The sequence below is a fragment of the Diplotaxodon limnothrissa genome, linkage group LG14, assembly GCF_057381915.1.
Source record: "Diplotaxodon limnothrissa isolate DT_005_m linkage group LG14, D_limnothrissa_male_GT1.1, whole genome shotgun sequence".
Classification (NCBI taxonomy): domain Eukaryota; kingdom Metazoa; phylum Chordata; class Actinopteri; order Cichliformes; family Cichlidae; genus Diplotaxodon; species Diplotaxodon limnothrissa.
The window spans coordinates 30,589,504-30,611,150 of NC_140609.1; the positions used below are offsets into that span (position 1 = coordinate 30,589,504).

General features: G+C 40.3%; 1 protein-coding gene across 1 annotated transcript; it reads right to left on the bottom strand.

The window, feature by feature from the left end:
• Window positions 1–501: 501 nt before the first annotated feature.
• On the bottom strand, window positions 502–17,573 carry tada2a (transcriptional adaptor 2A). The gene is made up of 15 exons (XM_085370416.1): window positions 17,483–17,573; window positions 16,977–17,083; window positions 16,836–16,895; window positions 16,648–16,739; window positions 12,718–12,875; window positions 12,195–12,283; window positions 11,709–11,781; window positions 11,540–11,603; window positions 9,610–9,653; window positions 4,848–4,958; window positions 2,662–2,733; window positions 2,097–2,229; window positions 1,642–1,685; window positions 1,199–1,278; window positions 502–728 (listed from the first exon to the last, which is right to left on the bottom strand). Exons 1-15 carry the CDS (start codon window positions 17,505–17,507, stop codon window positions 543–545), a joined length of 1,338 nt encoding a protein of 445 aa, XP_085226542.1. The 5' UTR covers window positions 17,508–17,573; the 3' UTR covers window positions 502–542.
• Window positions 17,574–21,647: the final 4,074 nt, after the last annotated feature.

Here is a 21,647-nt window from a genome sequence, read left to right on the forward strand (position 1 = left end):
AAGAGCTCCTTTCATCACTTGTTTTTTGCAAATGCAAACGGATCTCCACTAGGAAGTACAAAAACAGCTAAAAAAAAGATTTGAAGTAAATATTCATGTTATAAATATAATTTTACTATAAAATTTACTGAATTGTATGGTTTCGACAAGCCTCACATTTATGACCAAATGGTGCTCCGGTTCCTAATTTCACTAAATGAATCCGCTTATTAATTCAAACCTACAGTAAACTAAAAAGTTACCAAGAATTTTAATCCAAGCGGCTCTTTTACAGTTTAAAAATATCAACATGTACATCAGGTCATTTTCTAACACTTTATATCAGGAGAAATAAATACATAATTTTAATACAATCCCCTGTTCTTCTCACAATTATACAAGACTTGAGTACATTTAAACTAAAAACACACAATAACAAATGTTATAATATAACAAGCAGCAACAATCTGAACGTCTTACAAAACTTGAGCTGACAACATTACAAGATTAAAAACAAACTAAACACTAACCACGATCGAACTTCCCACTGTGGTCAAACACTCCTACGCCTTGGTGATGTAACCCTCTTTGATTAGGAAGTCATAGATCTTGCGAGTCTTGTTGACGTCGATCTTGATCAGCGCCCGCGCCTGCGCCAGCCGCAGCCCGCCCTGCCGTCTGCACTCGTTAAGTAAAGCTTGTTTGTACTCCAGGTAGGCGCCCGGTACCAGCCGCACCACCTGACACAGCTACAACCACAAAATAAACACAGGGTTTAGAAACGGAGGGAGTAGCTTTAAAAAACAAACACACCGGTAAATACAGTGCTAAAGTCTTGAGCCAACTCTCATTTCTTTACCTTTTTCTAAGAAAATACGTGAAGTGATTTATGTATTTTTCCAACTTCGGCATGCTTTTATTCCAATGGCAGTGTATTTGGCATCATTGTCAAGCTGGAAAAATTAAGACAATCACATGCTTTCAGATAGTATTCCACGATGGATCCAAATCTGACTGTACTTTTCTGTGTTCATAATTCCATCACTTCTGATAAGATTCCCAACACCACTGTCCAAAATGGAGATCCAAACCATGACAGAGGGAAGTCATTAAGAGAGGCCAGGGCCATGTTGTTGACATAGATGTGTAAGCAGATGACTAATGAGAAACGACTTAACGCATATTGACCCTTATTCCATCTGCCTGACCATATCTTTACCTCTTTCTCCCGCTCGTTGAGCTTCTCTGTTCCCGGCAGTCCGGTCAGGTTGAGAGGTGGGGCGCTCCGCCTACCTGTTGCTGTGGAGCAAAAAATTTCTACAGTCAAATGGAAATTCAGCACCACAATGTTAGCCAACCCTTCAGAGAACATAATAGCAGCCTGGCAACATGCAGTTAATTCCTTTGCATTGAAGAGACGGGCGAACAAATATTTACGCTGTGCAAATTGTGTAAATATAGCCATGTGGGAGTGTGCGTCCCATTTGTGCTCTGGAGGTTAGGGAAAGGCAGTTAATTTGAAAGGGAAACAAAAATAGCTAGGAAAATATGCAAGCAGGGGGCTATTTTTGAGCAGATAAATGGAGAAGTTGTTTGCATTAATGTGCCAGGAGCCACGGAAAGGACAGAATACATAAGGAAAGGTGGAAAGAAACGCCGTACCTGACACTGTGATTGTTGTGACAGCTGGAGTGATTCCAGCATCTCTGCAATCATTAAGAAAAGTGTTATTATCTTGGCTGCCATGTTTATATATGTACACACACACACACACACACCCCCACCCCTGGGCTTTTGTTCACTACTCTCACTCCAGGATCATCAGCCAGAAAAGAAGAATCATAGCATTCAAGGTTTTTTTTAAAAGGTAGAATAATTGGAAGAACTTGGATAACATCCAAAGAAAAGGATGAAAACAAGAGGAGCAGCGACCCATTAAAAGGACTAAAAATACAGCAGAGACTGTGGTGTAAGCGAGATGCTCTATAATACAGCTCGATTCATCTCAGCATGAACAGTGCTGGGAGTGATGACAGAGGTCAGTGTCTCCGGAGAGCGCGGCTTCACCAGCCCTTCTATTACACGCTGGGCTACAAGCGGGGAGTTTAGAGCCTTACATTGCAGCCTGTTTGCTGAGCCACTGCTGACAGGCTCTGCCATCCTGGATGTACTGCAGCACGTCACACAGCATGGTCCTCTTCCTCCGCTCGTCTTCACGCATTCGCTTCACCCGCTCGTACACCTTGGCACCTATTGCACAGAAAGGTGAACAAAGAGCGTACAAAATTAGGGCTGCGACTCGAAACTGCTACGCTGTTTAGGCCATAAAGTATCAGAAACTGCCAAAAATGTCCTTTACAATTTCGCACAGTTCAAGCTAACACCCTCACATGTCTTACTCTGCTGGATCAACAGTCCACATACCAAAGAAAAGCCCTAGGAGCCTGTGCACTTTTAGTCTTTCCGTGGCACACATTAACAAGCTGGTCCAGGATTAAAATTCCAAAAATGATCCAAACACTGTGAGTGTTCTGCTGGTGCAGCAAAAAATAATTGATTTGAACTGAACTAAAAATAAAGTGCAAGCCTGAATATAAACACATTTTCCTGCTTATGCACACAACTTTAAAATGAAGTTTTTGTTCAGGGGAGGAGGGAAAGAAAAGTTCAAACTTGACTCACTGCAGAAAGACTTGATCCCTGCTTTCCTGTACTCCTGCAGCCTGCGGATCTCTCTCCTCAGCTCAAACTCCACTGGAAACAAAGAGAGAGAGAGATGAAGGCAGTTAAAAGCAAACCTGTGCAGACTGTTGCAGAGATCCCTGAACTCACTTTCACACAGCTGCAGCTCACATTTCATTTAGCACAATGAGTAAGCATTTTGTGCTTCTCAGAACAGTTTCATACAGCATTCATAAAAAATTAAATCAACATCTGGGAACTGGACGGCTCGAGGACTACTGAGAAAGACACAAAAGAAAACATCAATGTCTGAATTGATTACTGGACTTTTTATGACTTTCGTGACATGAGTAACCCCCCCCCCCCCCAAAAAAAAAAAAAAAAAAAAAAAAACAACATTTAGAAGCATCAAGCTCCATTACATATTTTTAGTATCTCATATTCAGATTAGTACATCTATGGCCGATATAACACCATCAATTAATCTACCAAGCTTCAGACTGTGGGAGGAAGCCGGAGTACACAGAAAACCTACATGCACAGTATTCAAACTCGACAGAGAAAGGCTGCAGTAGACCAGGAGATCTGAACCAGCAACCTGTTTGCTGCCCAGGACTCTAATTTTTCCAGGTTTGAACTGTTTTATTGTTGTTTATCTAGGTCATTGTCTTTTTGTATCACCTAGCCTCTCCTGAACTTTGGGTTATGAACTGGTGTCCTGATTTTTTTTGATACATTAGATACAAACAGGGACAGCAAATCCCCAACAAGCTTTATTTGTGTGCACTGCTTTTCAGGACACTGCCAAGGAATTGTTATGGGACATCCAGCTGGTCTGTTGCAGACTGCTTTCATTCACAGACACATGAACACGGATTTCAGCAGACTGTAGAGAATCCTGCAGGCTTTGATGTTATCCTGGTGTTTTTTTCCCCCCTCCTTTTTAAGCAATGGACTTGTTCTCACTGTGAACTTTGCAGCACGTCCACCTTTAGGGACAGTCCTGAATTTTCTTCATGCATGGACACTTTGTCCTACTGTGAACCAATTAACAGTGTAGTTTTAGCTTTGTGCAGCTCTGCAATGATTTGTCTGCAGTCCTGAAAAAGTTGTTGCAATAGATGCACGGTTCACATGAACCGTAAGTCCTTGACCATAAGAGCAGGTCTTTCTAGTATCCTGAGTTTTTTTTTTTTTTTTTTAAAGAAATCACTAACCTGCGCTATGACTGACTAATTAGTGTGGTCCAAAAAATAACGTTATCAGTTTAGTTCGTCTATCCATCTTCCACTTATCCAACGCAGGGTCACTGGGTGCTGGAGCCTAACCCAGCTGCAGGGGGTACACCCTGGACAGCTCACCAGTTTTGTGCAGAGCTAACAGCGAGAATGTGTTGCTCAATAACTGTGAAAGTGATTTTGATTATACTACATGTTATGAGTAATCAATCGATTAAGAAATCCTGGTTGTTCCAAAGATTAGTTACGATTTTTCTTGTAGCAGGATTAGCGTTCAACTTGAAGGTTAAGAAGACTGAAACCAACCTAATACATGCCTGTTTAATCTAACTGTGTGCTGGCTGTCGAACTGCAGCCAGAGCAGACTTAGCTTAGTTTAGCATAAAGATGGTAAACAAGTGGAAACAGCTAGCCAGGCTCCGTCCAACATGTAAAGAAAAAGAAAAAAATCCAGTCAGCACTTCCAAAGCTGACTAATTACCTTAATATATGTGAAGTGTAAAAATAAAAATCTGCTGTTTAAAGAGATGTAGGTGCTTGACTATTTCTTTGCAATGAACTGCAACTTCCTGGAGTCCCTGCTGGTTGCCAGGAAACTGCAACTGTCTGTGAGATGCCAATTTAAGAGATATCCAAATGACAGCAGAGGTTCAAAAACTTGATAAGCCTGTGTCAAGAAGCATTGCTGACTAATGAAGACATTTCGTGTTAGAATTTTCTTTAATTTGTACACAGACATAGTGGAAACGTGGGAATCTCTCAGAGAAAAACAGGAAGTGGTCTGGCATTACCTTCCCACAAAGATTAAAAATAACCTCCCTTGACGCTGCGATCGTCTGTGCGATGCTGAGACAGTGTGGCAAAAACTGGTCAAATCGATTCTCTGTGTTTGTGACAGTTGCTTAAATTGCACGTAACCCTGCCATGTGAACTCAGCCAGATACTAACATGCGTGACTTTCGATGAATTTGTCATGTTCAATTGGTCCAACCACTCTGGCAAATCTTCTCATGACATCATACAGCTCCTGCACCTCCTTTGGGTAGCATCGCTCCAGCACTACCGGAGACAGAGAGACGAGAAAGAGAGAGAGAGATGTGAGTAGGCAGGCAGATACAAACAAATATAAAACAGAAATATGAAAGAAAAATATCCCCAGCAGACACTTTTAGACGTGAGCAGTTTTTTTTTTTTTTTACTGCATTCTAGGTGAAGTAATTTGGTTTCTTTTTTGCAGTTAACCACCAGAGAACAGCCGTCAACTTGCAGCTCTGCATCAATGCTGTGCATATAGGCATGTAAATATTACCAACATTTATCACAGTCACCCTGTAGATGCACCGCTATGATTCTCTGAAGCTGGTGCAAGGGGAGAATTTGCATCCTGTAGCTACTAAATGGCCTGTATGGTCTCTCAGCATCCACGCAAACAGTGCTTAACAGATTTATCTAACCACAACCCAATGTAAGGCTTATGGAATAGCTGCCCTGAAGTAACAATACTGTTAGTTACCATCATTTATTCATGTTCTTGTAGGGGTTAACTGTACAGTAACCGTTCTTGTTCTGACAGGTGAACACACCTGTCAGCAAAAGGATTTCACACACATTTCTTTATTACACCTTCTTGCAACTGTTTCTTAATTTCTTACAATTTACACTACTCTCTTGCACATCTCTCAGTCTCACTGTTTACTTTTTGTTAACTTAGCTCTTGTTGTTTTTCTTTAACCACTGTTGTATGTATGAAATGTTTGCACTCTCTCACAGTATAAGGCTCTCTCTGTGCACCCGTGGCACTTTTATTATGTTGTTTATTTTCTGTAGACTGTACCACTTTTAATCTTGATCCTGTTGCTGTAACACAATATTTCCCTTGCGGGACGGAGTGACTAACTGTAAGCAAGAAGTAGCAGCTCTTTGATCTAAATTAGATTTTTAATGCTAAAACCTTGTTATCCAATAATTTTCAGATTTGCTTTAAAAAAAACAAACAAACAAACAAAAAAAAACAAAAAAACAAAACAAAAACCAAAACACGTCACATGTTTTTTGATTAGGTTCCAGTTATTTAGTTGCATTCCTGACAGATTTGTGTGTTTCTTGTTTTTCTGTTTTTCCAAAACAGCATCCAACACTGTTGATCCATGAAAAAATGAAAAGAACCCCCCCCCCCCAAAAAAAAAACAAAACAAAAAAAACAAAACAAAAAAAACAAAAAAAAAAACACAACAATTTTATCCACCTTTTCTAAACTCACAGTCCACAACACCTCATCCCAGCTATCACAAGAGCCAGGGTTACTCTGGTCAGTTTGCCGTTCCTTCACAAGGCTACGACAGAGACAGACAACCATTCATCCTCACATTCACACCTACAGCCATGTATCCTAACATGCATGTCTCTGGCCTGTAGAAGGAAATTGGCTTACTGGGGAAAAAACAAGGTCCACAGCCAGCAGGTGGATTTAAACAGAGAACCTTTTATCTAAGAGGTGACACTGGATCATTTTACTGCCCCTAAAACCCTTCTCCTATCATAACTTAGTGAATGAACAGACATAATCATAACTTAAAGACTTAATAGCATCATATCATCTCAACAGAGTTCTTTGCTCTGAGCTTCCAGGCTTACACGTGGTTCACAGAATCTCCAAAAGCAGAATGGGTCTGACGAACTCTGAGTTATGGAAACAAATGCCATCTCTACTTTCAAGATTAGATTTTAAACTTTCCTTTTTGATAAAGCTTATAGTCTGCAGGGGGTCTGCTAACCTGAACCACTGCTTAGGTGTGTTGGTACAAACAGACCTCAGCAAAAGTGCTTGGGGACTTCCTTTGATGCACTCTTGCATTTTGTCTCCTTCAGTTTGTTTTGTCCCATTTGTTTTCATCCTTCTCCCCAAAAGGTTGTGACAGATGGCTGTCTCTCTCTGTTAAAACTGAGCTTTTCTTTCTCCCCATATGTGACTGTCATATCCTGGGATCGACAAACACTGAACTGAAAATATATAATTTCATAATATAAAGCACCGTGAGACAACAGTTGTCCTGAACTAGCAATATATAGAAAAAATTCAAGTGGAAAAAATCCATCAAAACATTTTGATAATTGTGATTACAAGCTGAACGTGGGTGACAAGTTAAAAAAAAAAGTTAAACTGTGTTGGGTTATAATATGCCAACAGAACACTTTCAACGTTCCATGGGTTTGCACACATTTTGCCTAAAATTCCTGACAACTGTAGTCCCGGGAGATTTTTAAAGCAACTTAAAGGTTCCCTCAGACTGCTGGTTGTCAATGTCACCACACATCATCAGCGTACACCTGTTGTGTGCTTTCATCTATAACTCAGTGGATGTGCTGAAGAACAATGAATTAAACATTGTTTTGTTTAAGGTTGGCTGTAATAAAATGATATTTGATCAAAAATATTCAGGGCTGTCACGAAAAAAAAAAGGATTTCTCCAAAAACGGGACGGTGGTAGAGATAAAAGAAAAGAACTCTAAGATGAAAAATAGCAAAAATAGTAAAGGGCATGAATGATTGTCTGCGTCTCGGAAACTCTACAGGAGAGATGGAATACCTTATAAAAAGATATTCCCCCTTATCTGTTACTTTTACGATGACGGCGCGACCGCTGTCCACTACATGTTCAGCAGGGATGAGATCTGGAGATCGCAAATGCCACAGCAAACGACTCACATCATTTTCATTACATCACAGTAGAGACCAGAACAGAAATGCTTTATCACAGTATTAAGGTGAACACTCAGATCAACTTTATTGATTTGCAGTGACTCTTCACTCCAAGGAGACAAGTGAGCAAAAACCATTTGGAAAAATGATTCTCACAGCAATAACAGAGCCACTGCATAACCCTCATCGCAAGGGTCAAGGGCTCAGGTTTCTCTTTTAATTTGCCCCGCCCCCTGTCTACAGACAAGTAAATAATGGCGAGTTTCAAGGCAGTTTCACCTCCAGACTGCTCAGGTCGGACAGAGGCGGTACGCTCACTAATTGTTTTTGCACACAGTCTGTCACTTTACAAAAGTGTTTTGAGACTGAGTAATTTCCACACAGACAACCTTCATCAGTCGGAGGAGGAGACTGAACAACCCGAACAATTTTTCTGTGTATGACTATTTGGTGTTCGTACCTAATTCAAATCTAAACAGCCTAAATGAATTCGCACATTTCTGTACAAAGCTGCAGCGTGCCTTCTTCAGCTATAAATGCTGAATACATACAAACTGTCCAGCTAGCATATAGCCGATGGTTTAACTTGACAGTGCAATCAAAAGGGGCCAAAAGATTCAAATTTCAAAGCCAACAATGATTTTAATGCAACAGTTCTACAATTAGTTTTGGTCCCCTATCTTTTCTAATTGAAAGTGTAGTCAAGGAGCACTACAGGAAGAAAAAATGAATGAAATTAAACAGAATCAGCAACCCTGTCCCTGTGATTTGTCACAGTAACGCCCCACTGCTGTGTATTCACCATGTTTAGCTCTCACTCTGAAAGCGCTTGTTGTGCTCATGTGAAAGCATTGCCCGTGTTGCTGAGTAACAGACAAGTGTCAAAGCCACCGAGGAAAGCTGATGTGTGTGTGTCAGGGTCAAATTCCATCGTCAGACTCCAGCCTGCGAGAGCTAATTATCAGCTGCCATCTCAGGCTAAACACATGAAGTCATGCTCTGAGCAACACAAGGAAAAATGTTCATATCTCCGAGGAGACATCAATGCTGGACCTGTGTGTGGTTTCACATGATCGGCACACAAAACTGACTGCAAATAGCAACGTAACCTGAATCATTCAGAGAGGCGAGCTCTTACAGGACGTCAAACAGATCGCTGTCCTGAAACAACAACGCTGGTCATTCTGCCTCCAGCAGTCACTGAGACATGATACCGTGAGCCTCCTGGGCTCAGATACTGCTTCCATTATTGCATGTGACACACACACACACACACACACACACACACACACACACACACACACACACACACACACACACACACACAATCTTTGACAGTCTCCATGACAACCAGTCTGCAGCTCTACAGCTACTCCGAGTTCCCTTTTGTCTCCAAAGACTGGGGAGATAAGGGAAAAAGAGGAAGGAGGGCTAACTGGAGGCTGGAGGATACATAAATAAAACATGAGGGGAGAACTCTTCAACTCCCCAACCACAGACAATTTCACAGAGCAACACATGGAGATATAACGAAGGGCAGGGTGGTCGCACATAGTTTAAAAAGACACGCTCTAATTGGACAAATCCATTCACAGCAGTTCTCGCTGTGTAATGAAAAAAAACCCCCAGAGATGCAAAGAATTACGTTACTGAGCTCGCTGCAACCCAACCTGTAACGGGTGGATCAATAAAAACAGCTCTCTTTCTCCTGACACACTTCAGCCATTATGGCAGCAAAGCTCACCGCACTGTGATTGCAATTATGCCGCGGCACACTCGAGCCAACGCAGGCTATTCGTACCCTTCGCTGTAAATATAAGCGCGGCCAGTTGCCACACATCAGCTACCAGAGGGGCCGTGGAGGTTAACGGTGGTTATTACAGCGGAGTTATTTGCATGCATCCATAGAAACCCTCTGTGCCGATTTGGCTGCCAGATATCGCATGTCTCCCTGAGCTGCTATGAATACTGTCGCAGCCAACCCCAAGAGTGTTTCAAAAGAGGACTCACTCTGGAATTTCCGCAGGTTGATCAATCCATGGTCTCGGATTATCCTGAAAGAAACAAAGACATGGATGTAGACATTTATTTTCTGACTTACGCTACACTTTGGAAAGTTAAAAATACAGTATATATCAACTATATGATCATTTTGAGGGCTGTAGTTTGGTGTGCTCGTGTCCATCACATTACATCATAATGAGGTTCTGCATTACAGCCCACAAACGACATTCTCCAAACTGATCCTCGAGCTGAATCAATCCTCTGCAAAGTAATCTGCAACAAAAACTGAGCATGCTGATCTTTGTGAAGACGTCCAAGCTGCACTGCACCCAACAAACTGGACACTGAGTGCATCGACATTACGCATTAATACACTGAAGCTTTTAATAACAAGCAGAAATAACTTACCATGTTAATTAAATTAGGAACAATAACATTTACAATTACTTACAGAAAATGAATTTAATGACTTATAACAGTATAAAAGCAATAAATGTGACACATTCAGGAGATTCCTACTTTCACGTCTGAGTTTCACAACATCTTTTTCAACCACATACAGAAACACTTTAAAACCAACAGCCCTGTTGATAAATGAAGGAGGAATATTTAGGACGCCTGGAAATTAAGCTCAAGGCTTTTCATGACTATTTAAAGGCCTGTTTTGAGGGGAATAAAATAAATGGCCTTTAGGCCCTCAAAACCTGCAATTATGCTAAAAAGTGTGCTTTAAGGTTCAGCTCAACTTCTGATCTTAAAAGCCTTTCTGACAAGCTACAAGTTAGCAGAGATAAAACCGGGTCTCAGGGACAGATGAGGGAGCTGTAAAACACTCATTCCCTCCTAGTCAGACATGCCATTCCAAGCGTGCTCAGGGAGCATGAAGTCGTTAAAAGTTGATTTAGTGATGGATACGCTGCAGCAACGCTTGTCCGTGTATGTCCAAGAATGACAGCTAATGTGTTAAAGGCAGATTAATATCCTTAGAAACCTTTAAAATTGACTTCAATTTCTTATTACATCAGCTGACTATCAGAATACAGAAAAATAGTCATTGTGATTTCCTGCAGCCCACAGTGACTTGAATTTGAGGGCTTTCCAGTACCCAATGATAACCACCAGTTGCCATTTTATTAGGTACAATGGGTTTTACTGTTTACTGTTTTAACTGCTGCTACATATGCAACGTTATCTATATTTCTCTACCCACCAAACTTAACTCAATAAATGTGAGATACATACAACAGAACTGAGTATTACTGGGATTTACAGTGGACTGTGAGACGAGCGTGAGCAGGGGGTGTGATCCCGGTAGCCTCTCTGATTAGCTACAAGTAAACTGTGCACAGTACATTTTCTATGAGCTTCAAAACATTTTCCAAACTCTCCTCTGGTGAGAATGCTCTCCATGCCCAACTAAAACTGGGCAAAATGTCAAGCAGCTTGGCATGCACGTCGTTCACTGGGGGGACAGACACATTTTCCCAATTTCCAAAAATATATTCAGGGTTTGAATAGAAGTTCCCGCAGCTTGTAAGTTGCACCTGAATGACTCCCTGCGGCTTGTAATGAGAGCCTGAAAAAGGCTTAAATATGCAATTATAATCACGCTGCTGACTTTGTGACAATCCCTCTCAGGATTCGTGTCTTTAAAAAGCTTTTAAGAAAATAACAAGGTTTAGATTAGAAGTTATAAATGTATTAGCGTAATGAAATCATTAATATTTAAATGGTGTAGATAGGATGTTGGAATTGTTAGCCTTGTTCATTTTAATACAGTATGAAATGCATTTTTTTCAACCTGAAAGTATAATGAAGTATCCGTGGAAACTGAGGTTCCACAATAAAGGCTTATGATGCCACCTGCTGACACACTGGAGTCATTACATTACATTGAATTAATTTTTCATCCCATAATAAATTAAAGGAGACCTACTTCTTCCTCCGTTGTCTCTCCTTTAATCTTGAATGATAAATATCAACAACTGCAAGCTTCAGTGCTGAAAAACAAGAACATGTGCGACACAGTTCACAGGTTTTGTAATGTAAATGCTGGGATTCACACTGTTGTTGTTTAGTTGTCAATAAAACAAAATGTAACCCACCACGAAGGACGTCTGAATCATCATCCACAAAGTCAATATCTTTCAAATCCCATTCTGCATAGTTGTCAAACTCCTTTAATAGAATGGACACGTAAGGGAAAATGCTATCAATATTAAACAGCAAATCAAACAACAGGAAGATTCATAGACCTTTTACATATGCCCAGAACTTGGAGGAAAGCATCCCTACAGTAAAGCATGGTGGTGGCAGCGTCATGCTGTGGTTAAGTTTTCCGGCAGTAGGAACTGGGAAACTAATCCGTGATGAGGGAAAGATTAATAATAACCTGCTCCATAGCACTTTTTTGTGTTTTAAACGCCAAAACAAAACAAATATAACACATTAAAAATTAACTCATGTAACTTGCCACTTAAGTACTTCATGAGCCACCTTTATCTTTTCCACACATACCTTTATTCTGTGCACTTTCGCGCTACCATGCATCCAAACACACAATCAGCTACAGGACAAATGTGTTCCCTCACCTCCATGAAGTCGGCTCTGGCAGGCATGTATCCAGCCATGTCGCGAGACAGCACCGAGTCAAATGTGGGCCGAGGGGGATCGTCGCTCGCTGTGGCATCACAGAAAATTTAGCAAGATAAAGCTTAAAAATGTAAAGATCAACAAAGAGCACCACCTCCAAATTTTGTGCATTTTATAAAATCAGACACGTAACAACCGTCTGTCTCTACTTTGAATTTGTCAAATGATGCAAGAATAAGACGTTAAAATGCTTGTGGAGCAGTCAACACTGTGACAGATGGAGACCTGAAGCCCGCCAGGAAATGAGACACGATCCTCAGTCACCAACTGCTTCTGCCCAACTGTCGGGCCGGTGGCTTCAAATTTTATATGTTAAACTTTCTTCTAGATGCCCTAAAGGCCCATAATGAAACCTGGAATAATATTTAATAAAACTAAATAATAAATAATAATAATAATAATAAACAATCAAACTTAATCTAAACACTTTTTAATAGTGAAGTAAACATTGTGGGTGCTTACGTTTAAAAGGAATAGCGCCCTCTGCAACACGAGAGTCTTTTGCTTTCCGCAGGCTGAGCAGGGTGGAGGAGAAGAGTGGGTTATTGATGAAATTCTTCATGTAGTGGCTCTCACACTCCTCTTTGGTTTTAGTGCGCATCTGATACGCAACATCTTGCCTGATGAAGACAAGCAGGGAGAAGGAACAGATCAAAAATAACTGGAGGCTTTCATATGATACTTTTAGCCAACTAAGGCTATAGTTATGGCACTGTATGGTTCAAACACCTTTTTATGGGAGAAAAAAAATGTTCTTCATTAGAAACTTCAACCATGTCCTAAAACCTAATCTCTGTTTTCAAGACATCACCAAATCAAACATTTGAGTTTCAATCACCAGGCGTCTAAGTCAAACAATTAATATTTAACTTGTGAGCAAGCAAAACAGTTTGTGAATGCAGTGGTGCAGAGTGGTGACTACAACTCAAGAGTTTCAACCTCCAGGCTATGAAACTCAGTGTGCTCAAAAAAGAGCAGGAATTATAGGAAGAGGTCTCAGTCTTATGCAGGCTTGGCATAATTAGAAGAATTGAACTGATTTGTTTCACTCATTTACTTATGAATTACATTTTCTGTGAAAAACAGCAACTTCTTTATCATCAGAGTTTGAAAGCTGTGCAGAAACAGGAGGAAAAAAATGGATTTGCAAGATACATGGATATGAACCTACAATGCATTACACAAAAAACAACTATACAGTTCATCTACACCTTAATCTGTTCATCAGCTGGCACATCGCTACCCGCGGGGAGAAGGACGCCATCTCCTGATATTCTAGTTTTTCTACTAGTGAGCTTGAGTTCAAACATGGGTGACTGCACTGTGACCCTTGTTCAGCCTTTCCTCCCTCGTGTTTTTCTCTCCCTGTGCATGAAAGCGTGGAAGGGTTTTAACAGCTTCGAGCTGATGGGCAACTTGAGCTGTAGCAACCGTTAACAGACAGTTAACTCTACATGGGTCAACATTATAGCACTAGCCTGGAGCCAGCTCTATAATTGATAGTTTTAATTATAATTTCATTTTAATTATAATTATAAATTATAGTTTTATAATTTATAGTTTTATAACAACTAATAAAGGCCTGTGCTACAGTACTGTTTGGCCAATTCATGATGTTGAGAAACCAATAAACTTAATCACACTGAGAAAAGTAGATCATAAAATCAAATATAGCAACATCTCCAAATTGTGACCCTTACAGTAACAATGTTACATCATTTGAGTTAAGCTTACGGTATTTCAAGATTATATTAAACATTTAATGATGGATAAAAAACTGTTTAAATGTACTTAAGCAAATGGGATTTGAAGCCATAAATATGCAACTATTATGAAAAGTTATGTTCTAAAATCCTCATTTACTATACGGGAGTGCACTTCGTTGAACAAAACCTTGCATACCAGTTTTTATTTAAACAAAGAAGAGGCGTGGACTGTGTCAGACTGACAGGTGTAGTAATACAATAGTAGACAGTGGGCCATTAACCATACATAGATGTAGATACATTTTGCTCTATATAAATATACAATCAGTCCAATATTTATTTCCTATTTATTTACAAAAATAACATCCCATCCCAACATTTCTTTAAAACTTTTCTCAGTTTGATTAAGTACATCAGCCAGTCAACAGCATAAACAGGCCAACATGTACTGTCTGTTTTTAGGTGATTCCTAGGCAACATAACATTGTAATATCAGATATAGATAAGAACTTTCAGGTTTCTAAGTCACACCTACAGTGGGGCAAAAAAGTATTTAGTCAGCCACCGATTGTGCAAGTTCCCCCACTTAAAATGATGACAGAGGTCAGTAATTTGCACCAGAGGTACACTTCAACTGTGAGAGACAGAATGTGAAAAAAAATCCATGAATCCACATGGTAGGATTTGTAAAGAATTTATTCGTAAATTAGGGTGGAAAATAAGTATTTGGTCACCTCAAACAAGGAAAATCTCTGGCTCTCACAGACCTGTAACGTCTTCTGTAAGAAGCTTTTCTGTCCCCCACTCGTTACCTGTATGAATGGCACCTGTTTGAACTCATCATCTGTATAAAAGACACCTGTCCACAGCCTCAAACAGTCAGACTCCAAACGCCGCCATGGCCAAGACCAAACAGCTTTCGAAGGACACCAGGAAAAGTATTGTAGACCTGCACCAGACTGGGAAGAGTGAATCTACAATAGGCAAGCAGCTTGGTGTGAAAAAATCAACTGTGGGAGCAATCATCAGAAAATGGAAGACATACAAGACCACTGATAATATCCCTCGATCTGGGGCTCCACGCAAGATCTCATCCCGTGGGGTCAAAATGATCATGAGAACGGTGAGCAAAGATCCCAGAACCACACGGGGGGACCTGGTGAATGACCTGCAGAGAGCTGGGACCAAAGTAACAAAGGTCACCATCAGTAACACACTACAACGGCAGGGGATCAAATCCCGCAGTGCCAGACGTGTTCTGCTGCTGAAGCCAGTGCATGTCCAGGCCCGTCTGAAGTTTGCCAGAGAGCACATGGATGATACAGCAGAGGATTGGGAGAATGTCATGTGGTCAGATGAAACCAAAGTAGAACTTTTTGGTATAAACTCAACTCGTCGTGTTTGGAGGAAGAAGAATACTGAGTTGCATCACAAGAACACCATACCTACTGTGAAGCATGGGGGTGGAAACATCATGCTATGGGGCTGTTTTTCTGCCAAGGGGACAGGACGACTGATCCGTGTTAAGGACAGAATGAATGGGGCCATGTATCGTGAGATTTTGAGCCAAAACCTCCTTCCATCAGTGAGAACTTTGAAGATGAAACGAGGCTGGGTCTTCCAACATGACAATGATCCAAAACACACCGCCCGGGCAACAAAGGAGTGGCTCCGTAAGAAGCATTTGAAAGTCCTGGAGTGGCCTAGCCAGTCTCCAGACCTCAACCCCATAGAAAATCTGTGGCGGGAGTTGAAAGTCCGTGTTGCTCGGCGACAGCCCCAAAACATCACTGCTCTCGAGAAGATCTGCATGGAGGAATGGGCCAAAACACCAGCTACTGTGTGTGCAAACCTGGTAAAGACCTATAGTAAACGTTTGACCTCTGTTATTGCCAACAAAGGTTATGTTACAAAGTATTGAGTTGTATTTTTGTTATTGACCAAATACTTATTTTCCACCCTGATTTACGAATAAATTCTTTACAAATCCTACCATGTGGATTCATGGATTTTTCTTTCACATTCTGTCTCTCACAGTTGAAGTGTACCTCTGGTGCAAATTACTGACCTCTGTCATCATTTTAGGTGGGGGAACTTGCAGAATCGGTGGCTGACTAAATACTTTTTTGCCCCACTGTATGTGCCAAGTTTGCTTGCTTAACTCCTGACTGTGTAGAAGTTTGCAGACAAAGAAGCAAACAAGAGAAATTCTCTGCAACATTTCGTTCACTTGTTATCTTTGTTACTGTCGGTAACAGATGTTTAGAGATTTTTTATGCACAATGATCTGAAAAATTAGCTTAAAGAGATGCAATTGCCATTAAATGAAACATTTATGTTGGAAAATAAGTTAGTGGTTATTTTTGCTGCCTGAGAGCAAGTAGAAGCTGTGTTCGAAGCCACAGGCCAAATAAGGCACAATACTAGATACTCTGGCTTCCTCCTAAAGTCCAGAGACTGCTTTTTAGGTTAACTTGTTCTAAAGTGACAGTAGATGAATGTGAGTGTGCACAGTTATCTGTCTCTGTGTTAGTCCTGCGACAGACCAATAACCCGTTTAGCTTGTACCCCACCTCTGGAAACTGGACTGCATGCCATAAATCTTAGCATTCAGGCTTTTTAAGAAATAAGGACATGTGTATGTAGTTTATAAGGAAATCTCACCAAACAACTAGAAAATACTAACCAATTTCCAAAGCCACAGTCCATGACGGCTTCAAGCAGGGCCATCTCTTCCTGGGCTGTCCACCCAGGCTCCAGCACGGGGAAATCTGACGTCTGCATAACGGGGTGAAAGATGAACATTGATGTTGAAAGACAGCCACACTGGATAAGATTTTATTTGTTTGTTTGTTTGTTTTTTATTTCACTCACCATGATTTCATATTTGTGATCACTCTGGTGCTTCTTGTACTCAAATCCTCTGGTGAAGCACTGAAGGGAAACAAAATGTTTAGTTTCAGTCGGACTGGGTTTGTCTGCAGGTAAATTTAAGAGTTTTTGTGACCGATTCACCTGGAGGCACAGCAGGAAAGGTGAGGGTCCACATTCTGCACATTTGATATAAGGCTCAGTCAGATACGATGAACAACCTCTGCACGGCGGTTTATCGGAGGGGTCATCTGAAATCACGTGATTTTAACACTTTAAGTCACCAGGTAGGGTTGTATAACAAATCAGCTGACATTTCTTTACATGAAACGAGCTTACAATGTAAACAAGACTGCAGATTTCAATTTATTAGGCTTTACAGCGAGCTTTAAGCTAAACCACACATGCTAACTTTAAAGCGCCATGTATGATAATGTTTCATCACCGTTTGAAAAGCAGCTCAATAACAAAAGGCACTAAAGGCTGTTAAAGTAGTTAACACGCCGTGTTAGCATCGCTGCACGCTAACGTTAGCATAGCAGACCCAGCTTAATATAGCTAACCTGAGATAATAACCCCAAAAATGATAGACGATAACACTTTAAAGCTGAAGTGGATACGTGTATCTGTGACATATTACTAAAACTTACTTGCAAAAGATGCTAGGCGGTCCATAGGATTACGTTTAAATGAAACTTAATAACAGCTTCGACGTTTAGATTCCATCTATTTTTCAAAGCTCGCAAGTGACCCTGATTGTGAAGGCACAGCTAATCGAGCTCAGATAACTCAATACTCCCCTTAGATATTTTCTATAAGGAGGATCGATAACTAACTAAGAAATGTAATACATGTAAAATATTTGGTATTTATATTACGGCTAAATATATAGAGATTATAATAATCCCACATTGGGCAAATATACTTGCTACAGCAGCACAAGGGTCAGAGACAAAATGTGAAGTAATTATATATTAGAAAACAATAAAAACAGAAAATAAAACAAGACTTACAAAAAAGCTAATACTTTTAAAAATGCAAAAATCAATAAAATACAAGACTAAAACATTTTTGTAGAAAATGTACTATATACACACACACTAATATACACTAAAAGCCACACCACAGAGATTAAACAACAAAACAAAATATATGTATAAAAAGTGCAGTGGGAATGATAATACATACACAAAAATGGTGGGCCGTCCTACACTGCGGCTAGAGGACTGGCCATGACAAAGCTGGCCCTCTTCATTAGAGTATTAAGTTGTTTCTGGTTCCTCTCCGTGCTGCCACCTCCCCAGCAGAAAACTGCATAAAAAATTGCAATAGACCTCACCAGGTCATAAAAAGTCCTCAGTAATGTCCTGCACGATCAAAAAGACCCAGAAGCCAACTTTGACCCTTCTTGTACATAGCCTTGGACCAGTAATCAAACCACTCCAATCTACTTTTAAGGTGAACCCCCAGATATTTGTAACTGTCCGCCACCCTGATGTCCAAACTATGGATGTTCACTGGTATGATAGGTGTTGGTTTTCTCCAGAAGTCAACCACCATCTCCGTTGTCTTACTGGTGTTAATGTGCAGGTGATATACAACCACTTTAAGCTAGAGGTAGAGTGAAATGGAGGCAGATGATCTGCTGTGGTGACCCCTAAATAAAAGGAACAGCTGAAAAAAGAAGACTGATATATATTTATATAATCATGTTAATTAGTTTAATTTTAATGTCACTTCGCCATTTATTTTTTTATTTTCTTTGCAATGACCTACCAAAACTTACAATTACGATTATATTGTACTATATTTATTTTTGTATGTTTTTTTTTTTTTTTCATATTTCTTGTGTTTCAGCATTTCAGCTTCAGTATTCAAAGGCGCTGTCTGCTGTCTGGGTTGACCTTTCACCTGGCTGGCTCACAACACAACTATTAAAAAGGCAATCAAAATACATAAATAAACACATAAATATAACAATTATTAAATGTAGGAAAGGAAATTTAAACAAGAATATAAATAAATAGTTGAAATAATAATAATAATAATAATAAATGGTACAGGTAGAGACAAATTAAAGGTGAAATTTCTGTTAATGTTGCTGACAGCTCTTTATTGTTGTTTTTGCCATACATGTACAACAGTCCAAGAATAGTATGGAGTATAATACCTAATAATATCATATAAAATATAAAATCAAAATGTTTCACAGACACATGGAGATGATCTGTTTCACTTTTAATCTCTCACTTCTCTCACTGCAGTTTAGTGACATAGCCCCAGACCTAGTCCCAGTGAAAAGCGCCTTTATTAAAAACGATATTAAATAAAATTACAGCATGTTAGCAGGCTGGACTTCTTCTGAAAGGACCCCGTTTAGAAAAATTAAATCGTGTATGTATGTGATCTTTATTATTTTCGCCACTCTTCTGTCATTCTCCCTCTTACCACAGGGTGCCGATCTTGGACTATTTCTCTAATGAAAACAATAAATGTCGTGCAAGTCTTTGTCTGCCTTTCTGTACACAGCACCACCTGAGCTTCATATAAGCAGCGTATATTAGGCTGAATAATGGAAAGAAAGATCATAGATGTGGAACCTTATACGCAACATCCCCATGCTGTTTTTTCTTGTCCCCCATAAAATTCTTCTACAAGTACTACTTGCCCTGAAAATGACTTTAAAACAGCTCATTCTGATGCAATAAATAGCTATGACTCCAGATATTTTCCAGGGTCTGTATCCAGCATTGGCCCCCTGAATCAAATAAAACCCCAGCAACTTAAGGTCGCCCCCTGTGATTGCACGCTAAGGGACCTAGCAAAGCAAATATCTGAACATTGATGTGTAAAACTGCAACCTTGCATGCATCAAAACCACTTAAAGTATGAAAAAAAAGAAATATTTTTGTGATTTGAGTAAAAGGACCCTCTGATTCAGTCCAGATGTGATGGAAGTAGCTCGGTAAAAAGAGGGCAGGCACTGGTGTAATGGTGTTAAACTAGGCCTATTGCTTTACACCTTAATTGCCACTCATGATATTTACAAAGAAATGTAATCCATTTCACATTTTCATAGTTTTCTGCTTGATTTCAAAAGATATAATGGTGTGCTTTATATAATTTGCTAAAGCCCAAAATTCATAAACAGGCTCTAATGTGGCTGTGAACGTGCACATTGGGTTAAATCTGTGTACTCTGCTTTCCTCCTGTTAGCCTGCGCTATGTCCATGAGGACGATCCACAGTGACAAGTGCGTTCAGTTGCAGCATACTCTGCGTCCCATCTCCTGACCCTCTGGGGCTGCACCAGACCTCTGGGGAGAGACTCAGACAGCACAAGAGCCCAGAGCAATGCAGATCCACTGGTAATGACAAAGTGGCTATCCGACAGACTGTGCATAATAGAGGGACAGTTGCACTCTCCCCCTCATTGGAATTTCCAGCTTCCTGCCAGAGCAGAGTTTATTTAACAGTCCTGTGAGAACGTTATGATTTATTTATCTTTGAAAGAGGAACTCTTCATTTCTGGGTGACAGTTTGGAGTACAAATGGAATATGGATGTGTGTAAACTCATAACGGCCACCTTTAAAAAGTGAACCTTTTCTTCCTGCTGGAAGTACACTATCTGATCAAATGTTTTATGTGCATACAAACACAAATCTCACATTAAACAAAGTACAATGAGATTAGTGCGTGTACATAAGTGAAATTTACAAGGCAAAAGATCAGTCTGAGAACGTTTTTTCTCCTCTGTGATTTGTGTGACATCAGTGATATGTCCTTGAGCATTTTTACAATCACCCTATGATTCGGTAGCTTGTCGAAGCAGCTTTAGCAACAACAAGTTGAAGTGATTGTTTTCTGTAAGACTTTATCAGTGGAGGAACTCTGGCTCACTCTTCTTCACAAAGTTCCTGGAGTTCATTGTTGTTTGTGAGCATTCGGTTACACGTAGCTCTCTTAAGGTCCCACCACACTGCAATCAGGTTGAGGTCTGATTCTTTTCTTTCTTCAGACATTCTGCTGTAGATTTGCTGCTGTGCTTGGGATCATTGTCCTGTTACATGATATAATTTCAGCCAACCTTTAGCTGTCACGCAGATGGCCTCACATTTGACTCTAGAATACTAAGGTATACAGAGGAGTTCATGGTCGACTCAATGATTGCAAGGTTCGTTGGCTATAAAACAAGCTCATATTAGCACCCTTCCACAACTGTGCTTGATAGTTGGTATTAGACGGTTGTTCCAATATGCTGTGTTTTGATTTGCCAAGTATGATGCTGTGCAGTGTGATGAATGTCTCCACTTTGGTCTCATCTGTTCAAAGGATATTGTTCCAGAAGTACTATGGTTTGTTCAGATGCAACTTTGTTCCTGAAATGTTCTTTTTACAGAGAAGAGGCTTTCTCTTGGCAGTCCTTTCAAACAAGCAAACAAGCTATTTAACATTTGACATCTTGACTGAGGTGTACAAATGTCAGGCTCAGGAGGGACTCGGAGTCAGACCGTCACTAAAGTTCACGTTTTATTTACACACACAGACACCAGGTGCGAATATATACAGGTGAGGGGGCACAGGAAGAGGGTCTCCGGGAAGCACAGGCACGGGAAGAAGAGGGCTATGTACAAAATCCACTGAAGCTCGGGTAGCTCGGACTCCGGCTTTAGCTCACCAACGGCGGTCCTCAGGCTGGCGAGAATCCTGGCACAGAGAGGAAAGGCAGGTAAGTAGTGGCACGACAGAAACTCAGAAAAAGGCTCAGATAGGTGATGACACTGACGAGTGTTACACAATAATCCAGCGAGGAAG

What these genes read in the sequence shown, in the direction of transcription:
- tada2a (XM_085370416.1), bottom strand. Translation starts at nt 17,507, where the DNA reads ATGGACCGCCTAGCATCTTTTGCAA. An exon ending in GGGCGCTATTCCTTTTAAAC is followed by an intron (nt 12,284 to 12,717) that starts GTAAGCACCCAC and finishes GTGATGCCACAG; the next exon opens with CGAGCGACGATCCCCCTCGG. An exon ending in TGATTCAGACGTCCTTCGTG is followed by an intron (nt 11,604 to 11,708) that starts GTGGGTTACATT and finishes CTTGTTTTTCAG; the next exon opens with CACTGAAGCTTGCAGTTGTT.